This window comes from Argiope bruennichi, chromosome 7 (genome assembly GCF_947563725.1).
Source record: "Argiope bruennichi chromosome 7, qqArgBrue1.1, whole genome shotgun sequence".
NCBI lineage: Eukaryota > Metazoa > Arthropoda > Arachnida > Araneae > Araneidae > Argiope > Argiope bruennichi.
Genome location: NC_079157.1, coordinates 103,488,094 through 103,500,538, shown reverse-complemented (window position 1 = coordinate 103,500,538; position 12,445 = coordinate 103,488,094). Strand labels below are relative to the sequence as shown.

General features: G+C 26.5%; 1 protein-coding gene across 1 annotated transcript in view; it reads left to right on the top strand.

The window, feature by feature from the left end:
• The window catches only part of LOC129975507 (uncharacterized), a 57,434-nt gene that overhangs the window by 10,294 nt on the left and 34,695 nt on the right, over positions 1-12,445 (top strand). Inside the window, exons 5-10 of the mRNA XM_056088569.1 lie at positions 539-645; positions 1,755-1,881; positions 5,817-5,914; positions 6,462-6,674; positions 9,023-9,085; positions 11,288-11,420. Coding sequence (XP_055944544.1) covers positions 539-645; positions 1,755-1,881; positions 5,817-5,914; positions 6,462-6,674; positions 9,023-9,085; positions 11,288-11,420 — 741 coding nt within the window. The remainder of the gene's footprint in view (positions 1-538; positions 646-1,754; positions 1,882-5,816; positions 5,915-6,461; positions 6,675-9,022; positions 9,086-11,287; positions 11,421-12,445) is intronic.

Sequence of the window (12,445 nt, the reverse complement as noted above, 5' to 3'; positions counted from 1 at the left end):
TTTTTACTTCTCGCTAATGTTGAAAGTTTCGTTAAAAGTCTTCATTTTCTGCTCCAAATTGTGGTTCCATACTAAAAATAACAAATTATTTACACTGAATTCAATTTATTTCTGACCACATTTTTATTTTTCATTACATTTATCACCCAATTGTTATATATAAAGAAAGTAAAGACTGAAATAATTGCAGAGGAAAAGGGAAATTATAAATTTGAAATTACAGTAAATGTATGTTAAAAAATTAGAAACTTAGTATGAAACAAAATATATGATAAACGTATTTAATACATTTATGTTGCATTGCTCAGTCACTTACATTTAAAGAAGGGTGGAAAAGAAAAAGAAGGATAATTGCTATTTTAATTATTAGGACGCATAATAATTATTACAGTGTAAATAGTTAAAATAACGATACAAATATTTTTCAGATTAATTGCATCTGAAATTTTAGTTGACGTGATTTTAATAAAATAAATTTTATATTCTGTGAATCGTACAAATGTTTTTCATTTTATGTATGTATATTACTTTATTTCAGACGTTGCGACCATTTTTGCTATAGAGCCGCTTTGAAATACTGTTCTCCGAAGGCAGCACGTATTACTTCTTCAGTCATAAGAAAGATTAAAGGATATCCGTTATTAGGTGACTTATTTTTTTATAGCAATTTCATTAAAATTTTCTTCTTTAAATAGTTTATAAAATATATTAGATCTAAAGTATTTTTTGAATAAATTTAGAAGAGGGCAAATTATTATAGCAAGATAACGTTTTTAATTATTTGACATTATACATAAAACAAACTTCAGAATAAAAATATTCTCTTTAGTATTCACTACGACAAGTTTGTCTTATTGTATTTCTATTAATGGATTTTAAATAATAAATCATCTAACTATTTGCACATACCTATATACTTTTTGATAGCTGTTATACTTTATATTGCATCAATTTAGATCATTTCTGAGTCCCCTGTTTTTTTAAATATTTATTTTCATTGTTTAGAAAATAATTTTTCAATCATTGCTATTAATTAAAATTTTATAGTAAGGCCTTATCTACTTTTTTGTGATATTTCCTTATAATATTAAGTGTTTTTCATGACTATTTTAATGAGGAATGTTCCCAATATCATCTTTTAATCGATAATTATTTACTTAATGTTACTTTGGATTTGTTGGCTAAATAGCAAGTACTACATCAACCAAAAATTGAACTAATTATAATATTTAATATTTTATCCTATCAAATTTCTGAGCTTGATTTCTAGGCACCAATTTAAATCTTTATTAACCTCCTGAATATTAAATTTCATTTGTAAATATTTTAATTTGAAAAAGATCAAGCCCTCCTTTATTTAAAATGATCTGATATTAGTGGGAGAAGCTCTGTTATTTAAATTCTGAAAATTCTCTTTGATTTAAGTTATTCAGTACGTTTTTTTAATCTATATGGCAAATTACTTTGTACAGGATTAATAAGCATATTTAAAGCTATTTTTTTTATAAATATTACAAATAGAGAACAATCTTAAATTATTTATAATTTAAAAATATTATATATTTTTTTTAAAATGTCAAATGTATGTTTAGTGTTTTTGCACATATTAATGCATTATAGTTTAGTTTATATTACAATTTATTTAAAATTATAGTTCAGTTTTTGTTTTATGTAGTTTTGACTTATTTTTGTATGGCAAAGATATGTATAGTATTTGAGAAATTTCACAGGACTAATTTGTTACTTTCTCATAGGAGATGTTCAGTTTGGAGCTATCTGCAACAAAACAATTCACGTGGCTTTAAACTATTGCTGTGATTTATTTGTTTTAAATTTTTATCAAGGGAATTATAATTATGAAGAAAAGACGTTCAAAGAACCGTAAGTACATAGCATTCCTTAACAATGACACAATCGTTCTTTCATATCAATAGCTGATATCCTATATAGAAAAACTGAAATGAGTAATTTTGCTCAAAATGTGAATAAATTTATCAAATAACATTTAAATCAACCTAAATATTAATGTCAAATAACATTTCAAGAATGAATAATATTTAAATAAACTATACTAAAATGCATCAATATATAATAAAAATTCTATACATATATTTCACCTATAACACGAGTTTTTGATTCCGTCGTAGTTTTATATCAGTATCTGATATCTTATATATAAAAATTTAATTGAGTAATTCTTCTCAAAATATCTGAATAAATTTATCAAATAATATTTTAAAGTAATAATAAATAAAATCAATTAATTGGATTATCTTTGTTTAATTCATCAGTTTCAGCTTTGATATTGTCAATAATTATTTCAGTCTTTTGCTGAAGAAGAAAATATATGTCAGTTGTTGATCATGTTTAGAGAGGAATATTTTAAAGACATGTTCCTTTGGTCATTTTCCTAAAAACTAAAAGTAAAAAAAAACGGTTTGAGCTATATACTATTGAAAGCTCTTTCAAACGATGACAGTACGTTCTTTTAAGATTAAAACATATAGAAGTAAAATAAAAATGCTAATCAATTAAAAAAAATAATTTTTTTAGATGAATATAAAATAAAAAAAATATAATTTGAAAGACTTGTTTTGTAAATAAATAAATATTAGGATCTATCACTATTATTTAACTTTCTTATTTGTTAATTAAGGTTTTGTGTCAACTTTAGAATATTGCAAACAGACCTCAACTCTTTATAAGTGTCTTTTATATGTATTTCAAAAGAATTTCAGGTATTTTAGGAAATTAACCTTTTACTGAATTGTGACAATAAGAATATTATATAAATATGTTAATCAAAAATCATTGCTATTATATTTAATGAAGTATTTTCAAAATGATTCTACTATTCTGAATGGAAATTTGAAATAATTCAAGCGGATCTATTTTCTGTTTTTCTCAGTTAACAATGAATTGTTGAATAATACAAACATTAAAACAAAGTATTCAGTTTTCAGAATTCACTTGTAAACATTTACAAAATAATATAGAATAAGTTTGCTCAAGTCAATATCCCTTAAAAAGGCATGAATTTAGTAAAAAGCAACAAAAAGATAATCAAAACCTTAATAAAAAAAGATAATAAAAAAGCGTTCTTTCATATTGTAAAATAAGAACAAAAAAATGTATACATTTTTGATAAAAACGGAAAAAATAAAAAAATAATAAAAAGTAGAACAATGGGAACGCTTTGTATCTTAAATCGTACCCCAGAATGCTTAAACCTCATAAAAACATGCTATTGCTTCAAACATTTAAGAGAAGGTGTGACGTATAAGTATTTTTGTCTTGTTATCCAAATATTTCCTTTCTCAGCAATTATTTTTGATGTTTTGTGGAGCGTCGGAAGACCAGTTTCATCAATATTGTATTATCTAGTATTTATCCTTACCTAGTATTGCGTGCACTTATCAATTACTTTTTAAATTTATTCTTTATTAAACGATCTGGATCTTGGCATTGATATTGCCTCTGGAGTGCATAAAGACAAGAAGGGAGGACTTTCATAGTTTCCCCACTATTTCGCCTTTTCGAGTTAAAACAATGTGGAAGCTTATGTTTTTCAGCTGATTCAAATGTCAATTTCATTTGATCAATTGTTTAATTATGGAAAAAAACAAATATGCTTAATTAGAATATGCTTAACCAACTCTAGTCCCATTTCTTTAGCCAGGTCTTTGGCTTACTAAATTTGGTATTCGAGTTTAGTTCTTGAAGATGACACCTGAGAGTCGGTTTAAGAATTTCATAATGACTATAAGCCTCAAAAATTTTTATTTCACCCTTGCGCATTTTGTGTAACGACTGAATCATATTTTCTGTTCACCTGGTGAAATTCGTTTTGATTTTTCCGCATTTATAATAGGAAAGTTTAAAACATAATTTTTCTTTAAGATTTGCTATCGCAATTGTACTAAACTACCATAGTTGCCTAACTTGTTCCCTATAAATTAATTCCTATAAATTAAATTGTACTACTTAAGATGCAGCATGAGTTAAGTTTCAAATGATACATGCAATCCAGGAATAGTGAATCAAGGTGTTGTTTCGACCAAATAGTTAATTACTACCGAAAGAAAATGCAAAGAGAAATATGTACCAACAAATCATATAATTGTTATAAAAGTTAGCAACATGTGTTTAAAAATTATAGAGAAAACCACAACAACTTAATTTTTAGCGACATGTTTAGAAAATAATCGTTTTTTGCCGATGAATTCAATAGCAAAATGACTGAATTAAATAGCATATCACACTATTGCCAGATCAACTGTTTTTGATGCTGTATTTAAGACTTGGAGTCTTCGACAACCATCTGGATAGCTGGAATTAATGTTTGCAAAATTTTTTTTATTAAATATTTCATGTAATCAGATCTTTTAATAGCTTCTTCAGCAAAATATTTTTAAGATTAAAAGTTAGTTATCATGTAACTCAGATTGTTATGGAATCCTCACATCTTTCTGTTCATTGTACTATGTATTTCTATAATATTTTATCAATGCCTGTAAAATTCAGCAAGTGAACGCTTGTAAAAGCAATTAAACTTCAGTTAATACAAAAGTATTTTTTACTGAAACCGAGCATGTAAAAGTGGTCTCAGAAACTTGCCCCTTTAGGCCAATTCCGTCGACGCCGAATTTGTGAAGATGCGATAATAAGTTACAGAGGTGTTCCATTTTTTTACGACTTTTCTAATATATCTCTTATAGTAAATATACAGGTTACTATAAAAGATTAAGTCATTTTCAAAACGCTATATATTCAAAAGAATTACACGTACAAATATTTGTGATATGTGAATAAAACTGCAAAATCGTCTAGTTCTCTGTACACTTTACAATTGTTCTACGTGCCTCTCTGAGTTACACGACACACCTCTAAGTGTTAGCTGAAGTTTCATACATTTTGTAGCAATATATTGTCATCAGTTCAACATTGATCATTTCCCTGAGTTCTTCTATTTTTTTCGATAGTGAATGTACAAAAGCAAGGTGTCTCCAAGTGCGGCTTCAAAGAAATGCTTAATGTGTCCCCAAAGGAAAAAGTCACGAGGCTTTAAATCAGATCACCTGGAGCTGGAGAAAACAAAGAAAGGCCCTCCTTAATTACACACTCAGACGAATTTAAATATTCCAATGAGGGGGATATCCTGTCCTGTTAGAAGACAAAATTCCTAGAATCTATCAGCCAATTGTTAAAATAACCATAATTGCTGTTTATCGTGTCATAGTCTTTTTTTACTGAACAAACAATGTTTTACAGAAATCTATTTACAAAAGAACAGTCCATATCCTATAAAAGTAAAACAACAACAACAAAATCAGCATTAGTGAATCTCTTTTAACAACTATTTTTTGAGATTATATGTAGGTATCAATACCTCCAAAATACAAATTATGACGATTCATTTACTTGGACAAATGGAATGCTGCTTTGAGGGCACATTAAGATCTTGTTTACTTACCTTTACTATGAAAAAAAAATTAGAACTCAGATAATGGAGCAATGCTATCGTGATGATCATTAACAAGATGACGCTACAAAATGTAAGGCACAACTACAGACTGGACATTTTTCATGTGATCTAGGTGGCGTAAATAGAACATTAGTCAGTTTGCGGTCATTTTCATATAGTACTCATATTAATATGTGTAATACTTTTGAATATATAGCTTTCAGAAAGTGATTAAAACTTTCATAATAGGCCTGTATCTGTTTAATTTATTGTTAACTCTTTTAAAGATCTGTTTAATAATACGTACATATCGTTTTGAAATTTTTGAATTTTGAATTGAATTTTTTTCTAGTGAATGTGCACAAGTTTGCCAAAAAAGCATTTTCCAATTGTGCTTTCATTTCAAGCCACTCCAGGAATATTTTAAATCCCTAATAAAATCTTATTTTAGTAAGTTTCATATATTTATTACTTTTTTAAAAATCTATTTATGAAAAAAATATACTATTTTCTCTGAAAACCATGTCAAATGTTGGATGCTGTAGAAATACTGAAACATTATGCTGTTTTAATTCATCGGAGTAGAGCACAAAAATTCTGTAAAATTGTACTCTTATTTTTCTAAAAATATTGTTTATTCTTTTACTTACTGCATACTTACTTGCTTTACTTACTTTGCATACTTTATTTTTAATTAGATTATATTGAATTATTAAATATATGTATCAACACTATTCAGAGACCTATAAGAAATATTTGCACATCATATAAACAGACGTAATAAAACACTTTTTGTTTTTATTTTCAGAGATTCTTGATATTGTTTGGCATAATTATACTTGGGGGGGGGGGGTATTATTATTGATTCTACTTATCGATAAAGTTAAAAGATTTGTAGAAACAAATTCAGTTATTTTAAAAAAATATGATGAGCAACTTTGGATTTTGGCGGATTACATATCAATTAATGATATTTAATTTGAAAATTAAATTGCAGGAAAGAAGAATATTTTAGGTTTGTATACAATTTCTACAAACTCAAGTCAAATATTCCCTGTAACGCAGAACAAGACCCTTATAAATGCGATGCTGTATAGACAGATAAGAACTACATTTGCACCTAATTTGAAATACAACTACAATGAACCGTGCAATACATTATCAAAAAGTGCAGCTAACAACTTACGTCATAGGCGACAAGTGGCGGCTGGTGAGTTTCTTTCCATTCTTTTTTCTGACATTTTTAACTAGATATCTAAATGCAAATTTTTTGCTGATCTTCAGATTTGAAAGATCGTAAAAATAAAAAAAAAGTGATACAACGAACTATATTGCTATGAGCGCTGTAGAATGTTTAAATATTATTTAAAAAATATTGTAATTCCTTTTGGAGTAATAACCAAATCCTTCAGAAGTACAATTTTCATGAATTTCGTAAGATTTTCTTCATAAGATGCATAGGGTTATTGTGTTGTTCCATTGGACGATTGCATCTTTGACCTCGTTCATCTGTACTGGGAACGGTTGACAAAAATTGCAAATTTTTTTTCGTTTAGTACAAAGTTTGTTAACAACCAACTATTTAATTTAATTTGTTGTCATTTTAAGAAATGCTTACTTTGATGAATAAAAACATTTATCTGATTTAACTATTAAAAAGGAGGTATTACAAACAACTTTTGCCTCAGAGAATTTTTTTATGTAATTAAGAAATGATATTATTATGTGCATACTTAAGAAAGACTAATAGTCTTATTTTATGCAAACTGATTTTTCAATTCCTAAGCAAAAAGGAACCAAAGACATGCAAATGTGAAAGTTTATAATGTTGCACTTCTGACCAACACTTTTGTAAATAACTTGATTTTTTTTATGTATAAAAACTTGAGATTTAATCAAAGTTATAAGTATAATATCATTATCTTATCATTTTATATGAATAAAAATATTGTTCTCATTTATGTTTTTTTAATAATAAGAACAGGATAAACACCCCTCGTTCAAAGCTTAACGCTATCTACATTATTAGTCATTATAAAAATAATAAATAATTTTTTACTTTAAAAAATAATTAAATAATTAAAGCAATTAAATGAAAATTTAAATAATTTAATAATTAAAATATAAATTTGGGTCTAAAAAAGTAATAGAAAAATATTTAAAACTAATATATACTGCTTGTAAAACTAAGCAGAGTTGAGATCAGCATTCACAGTTGTGAATTTACAAGAAAACCAATAAAAAATTAATACTGAAAATCGGTCAAAGGTACAACATCTTCTCCTTCTGAAATTTTTATTATCTGATGTATATAGAGGGATTTTTTTATATATAAATAAGTATACATATAAAGACCGATATATTAGCTTTAGAGATCATGCTATTCCAGGAATTTGAATGAAATATTGGATATAGGCGTTTTAAAATATACTCTGAAAAATGATTTGAAAAACAATTAACTATCTTTCACAGAACCCTTACTACGTTTAAATTTCGGAAATCACCAATAGGAAGATCTACTTTTCGTTTGGAGTATTATCTTTACAGTGTAAAAGCCCTAAATGGCAAAGGGATATTTCCTGCTTCGCCGAAAACAACAGCGCTTACCAGAGACAAGAAAAGTGAAAAGATCCGAAATAAGGCCAGAAGAATGTCAAAAAAGCAAAACAATTCATTTTGTTTCTGAAATTTTCTATTGGTCGGAGACTTCATTCACAATGAAATTTTGTGTTTTATTGATGGTGAATAGCACTGAAGAGCTGTCGTATCGAATTATCACTGAAAGTATCAAAATGTGGTCAAAAGTCTTTAATAGCAATTTTATGGCTTTGGATTCGTTATCCAAAAAATGCCTATCACGTAGACAGGTACAAAAATGGGTAATGAAGAAGTAGGGAAATTTTGGTTTTCCGCATTGAAGCAACAGTCTGTTACTCCATGATTAAATAGATAAACAGGAGTAAATTAGAAAAATAGATTTTGAATAGTATTATCATATAGTAAATAAGTAGTAGTACTATCATTTAATGTATCTACTATTGAGCTACCACTTTATCATTTCATTATATTATATTACAGTAAGATGTATGTTATTCAAGTCAAAGTACAAAAGAGCATTCAAATCACAGTACATTTCAATCAGGTCGATATCTTATGTTGATTCTGAAAATTTTCATTCAGAATTTTATCCTATAACTGTATTTATGATAGATAATAGCTTCTCTCCTCATTATTCAACAGCGGATATATTAAAATGTTTTCTGCCCTTAGTTTCTTCATACCATTCCCTTGAACGGCATTCTTTCTAGAAACTTATGTACTGGTAAAGATTTGTTCGTAATCATTCTGTTATTTACTAGTAAATGGAATATGCAAAAACTTGTAAATGGTAATAAAAGTTCTATATTCATTTCACTTAATGCAAGCAATGATCTTTTTACTTTTTCTGTAAAATAAAGGTATTTAGTTATATATAGCAAATTAAGAACAATTATGAAATTGGATTAGTACATTAATATTTGGTTTCTGAGATGTTTTTAATCATGACTTAAACTCTAGGAACGGCATACACACGAGAAAGAAAGACGAGCTTTCATCGAAAAGAAGCATTTCGAATTCCTGGTATGTTATTTTTCTTCAATCTCATTTCAAATAGAGGTGTTTAATCATAACAAATTATTAACTCTATTTTTAATTAAAGAAATTATAAGCATTTAAATTTTTAATCACTTAGCTTATTTGCGCTTATGTTGTATATGCATCAAATTACTATAATTTGAAACTTCTAAATTAAATTTAATTACCCGTAAACGTTATAATTGAATAGAAAAATCATGTAGAATCCATAAATATGTGTGCTTTATAAAATATTATTAAATGAAAATGAGAATACATTCTCGAAACAAAAGGTTATTTTTATTAGATATTAAAGAAAATGAAAATATTAAAGATATTATGCTTACCTGCAGTTTTTCAAAGAGATTGGGCTATTAACAAAAATTATTCAGAATGGAAACTTCGGAAGAAATCTATCAATAGTTAAAAAAAGTCTGAAATATATATATATATATATATAATATTTCGTGAGATGTTTAGTATTATTTTGTATTCTTATTATTATATTAGTAACAATCAACTTAATCCACTATATTTCAAATTTTATATTTTATTGAAAATGTGATATTTAACCCCTAGTTATAAAGTCCCTTCAGATTATATTTAAAGCTACCTTGTAAAGAATTTTGTTTTCTTGAAATCACATATTCTGAATAGATTTAAATTTATATGAGGGAGATCTAGAAAGCATGATTATCTTTACATTAAAATTGATTAATATCTTTTCCGTAAAATTCACTCAGAATGTTATAAAGCAAATAGCATTTACACATAGATGATTAAGTAACTTAATATGAAAGAATAAAATTTTTTCATGGAAGTATCTAAATATTATTTGTTTTAAATTCCTTTTTGACTTTATACTTTCAAAAAAGTTCTCTCTTATGAATGAAATAAGACTCAAAGTATAAATTGGAATTAATGTTGAATTTCATGATAAGTTTTACTATTAAAATAATTTAATTGCTGTGATACTTTTGCCTGGAAAAATTTACAAAAATTAAGAGATTGACATGATTATAGTAAGTTATATCTAGTTTATAAAACGCGAGCATATGTGGCACAAAAATCGCTCTTAGTAAATATTGTGAATTGGCAATAATTAAATGTAAACAAATAACGATGCGAACGTTTCAGATCTTTTCATTGAAACAGCTGCCTTTAGTTGAATTATTCATTAATTAATTTATTAGAAATACTCTGATAGGGTGATAAATATTTACTCATATGAAATGAGATACTAACTAAATTTAAAAAATAGGCGTATAAAAGAGCGCATTAATCGAGCGCGAAAATAGACTTAACAATGCCAGATAGATTATTTTTATATCTTATTTCTATAAATTGATTAACATATCTGGAAAAATTATTATCTCACCAAAATAATTTTTGCATTATTATAAAACTTTACACTTTACTCATTTAATGATATCCATTTAATTTCTCTACAATGTTTTCTCCACCTTCAATAAATTTTTTAAATGCAATACACATTTTTTAACAATTTAATTTTTATATTTTGTAATTTAAACTCCTCCATTAAAATATTCAATCATGGGCTTTTGGCATTACAAAATTAAGATGAAAAAAATGATGCTTTCATTGGAGAAATATCGAAATCGAATTCCGATATTGGAATTTCACTTCTGCTTTTATTTTGAAGTTGCGCGCGTTATATTTTGCTTTAACTAATTCAACTAATTCATATTTTTAGATCTTATCAAATAACAAAGTTAATTAAAAACGTGCATTCTATCTTAATATTATATAATCCAAGCGGACAAGCTGGTGGCCAAAAAGGGCTAGTTTAATTATATGTTATTAATATTTTTTTCTGAAAAATTTTGCCGAATTTTTTATTAACATATTTTTATTAATTCTCCTTCTGTTCTCTCTCTCTCTCTCTCTTCGGTAAAATTTTGCAATAGAATTTCAAAAGTTTAGTTTACATTTAAACTAAACTTAATTTTTAAAATTCATAATCACAAATTTTCAGGACAATCTATCTGGGGTAGAAATCTGTACGAAGCTAGAAGAAATGTTTAAAAATATTTTTGAGCCCACTTTAAAAACTGATATATTAATTCTTTTATTTAAACAATTATTTAATTCTAAAAGCGTTTTCGATCTTAAATAAATAAATAAAATATAGCAATTCGTTAGATTTTTGAAAATAACAATTTTTCTTGTATTTAATTTTGATGAAAGCTCACTTTAAGAAACTTGCAAGAATGTGCATCTACATGATCCAAAATTCTTCTCTTGACAACTGTGTACAGGGGATATATGATTATATACTGATGCTTTCAAATGGAGTGAAGACAAATCAACCTATTCTGACGTAAGTTACTGTAATTTTTAACTCAACCTTGTAAATTTTCTTTAGATTACCAATATTTTCTGGTACTTTGAATTAATATGTTTAGAAATTTGAGTGAATAATTAAAGAAATAGTGAATAGAGAAAAGTTTACATTAAAAAAAATTCAATATAATCTTTAAATACAAGATAACTATGAAATAACGTGAGGTGCTTGGAATTCATTTGTCGAAAGTCTATTTAGTCAAATATAATTAAATTTGGTCTTCACTTATTCTGATTATTCCATTTTCGCTGCAGAGGCAATTGACAGATTCAATTAGTTAATTTAAATAATTATTAAAATCTAAATATCCACTAAAATTTTTTTTAGAGTCATTAATAGATATGGCTGAATGGATTGTTCTCTCAAGTATTCCAAAACATTGCATGCTTTGGTTTACATGCTTAATCGCAGAGCACAACAATTCAATTTCTCCTGTCAAACTTGCAGCATTATGTTATCCTTCAAGGAGACTAGATTATCAACGTTAACCTTTATAAATCACAATTTTCACCGCCATTAAGAATAATCACAATAAAAATTCAGGAACGCAGTGGACATCTGCGACGAAATGCTTAGCCTATTTTTTACAAAATTGCTGCTCTTTTACTGAATTCATAATTCGGTATGAGAAATCCTATGATTTGCATGAATATTTCACACACATACGCATTGCTTTTTTAAGTTTAAGAGTATAAACTTATTGAAATACATGCATCAAAGATGCCTTAATGAAATTTGTGGAGGAAAATTGATTTTTTTTTCAAATTGTTCCAGCTAACTAACTTTGTTAACTACGTATACAGCATAAAATACCATGATTAGAAAATGACAAATAGATGAAATTTGGGTATATTTGAACAATTTTTTTAAATCGAGTTTCAAACACATCACGCTATTTTAAGACCACTGTCTCTATTATCTCTTTTCATTTATTTATGAAGTTAATCATGAAATAGTTATTTCATGTTGAAAGATATTTTTTCTATTATAATAGTATATAA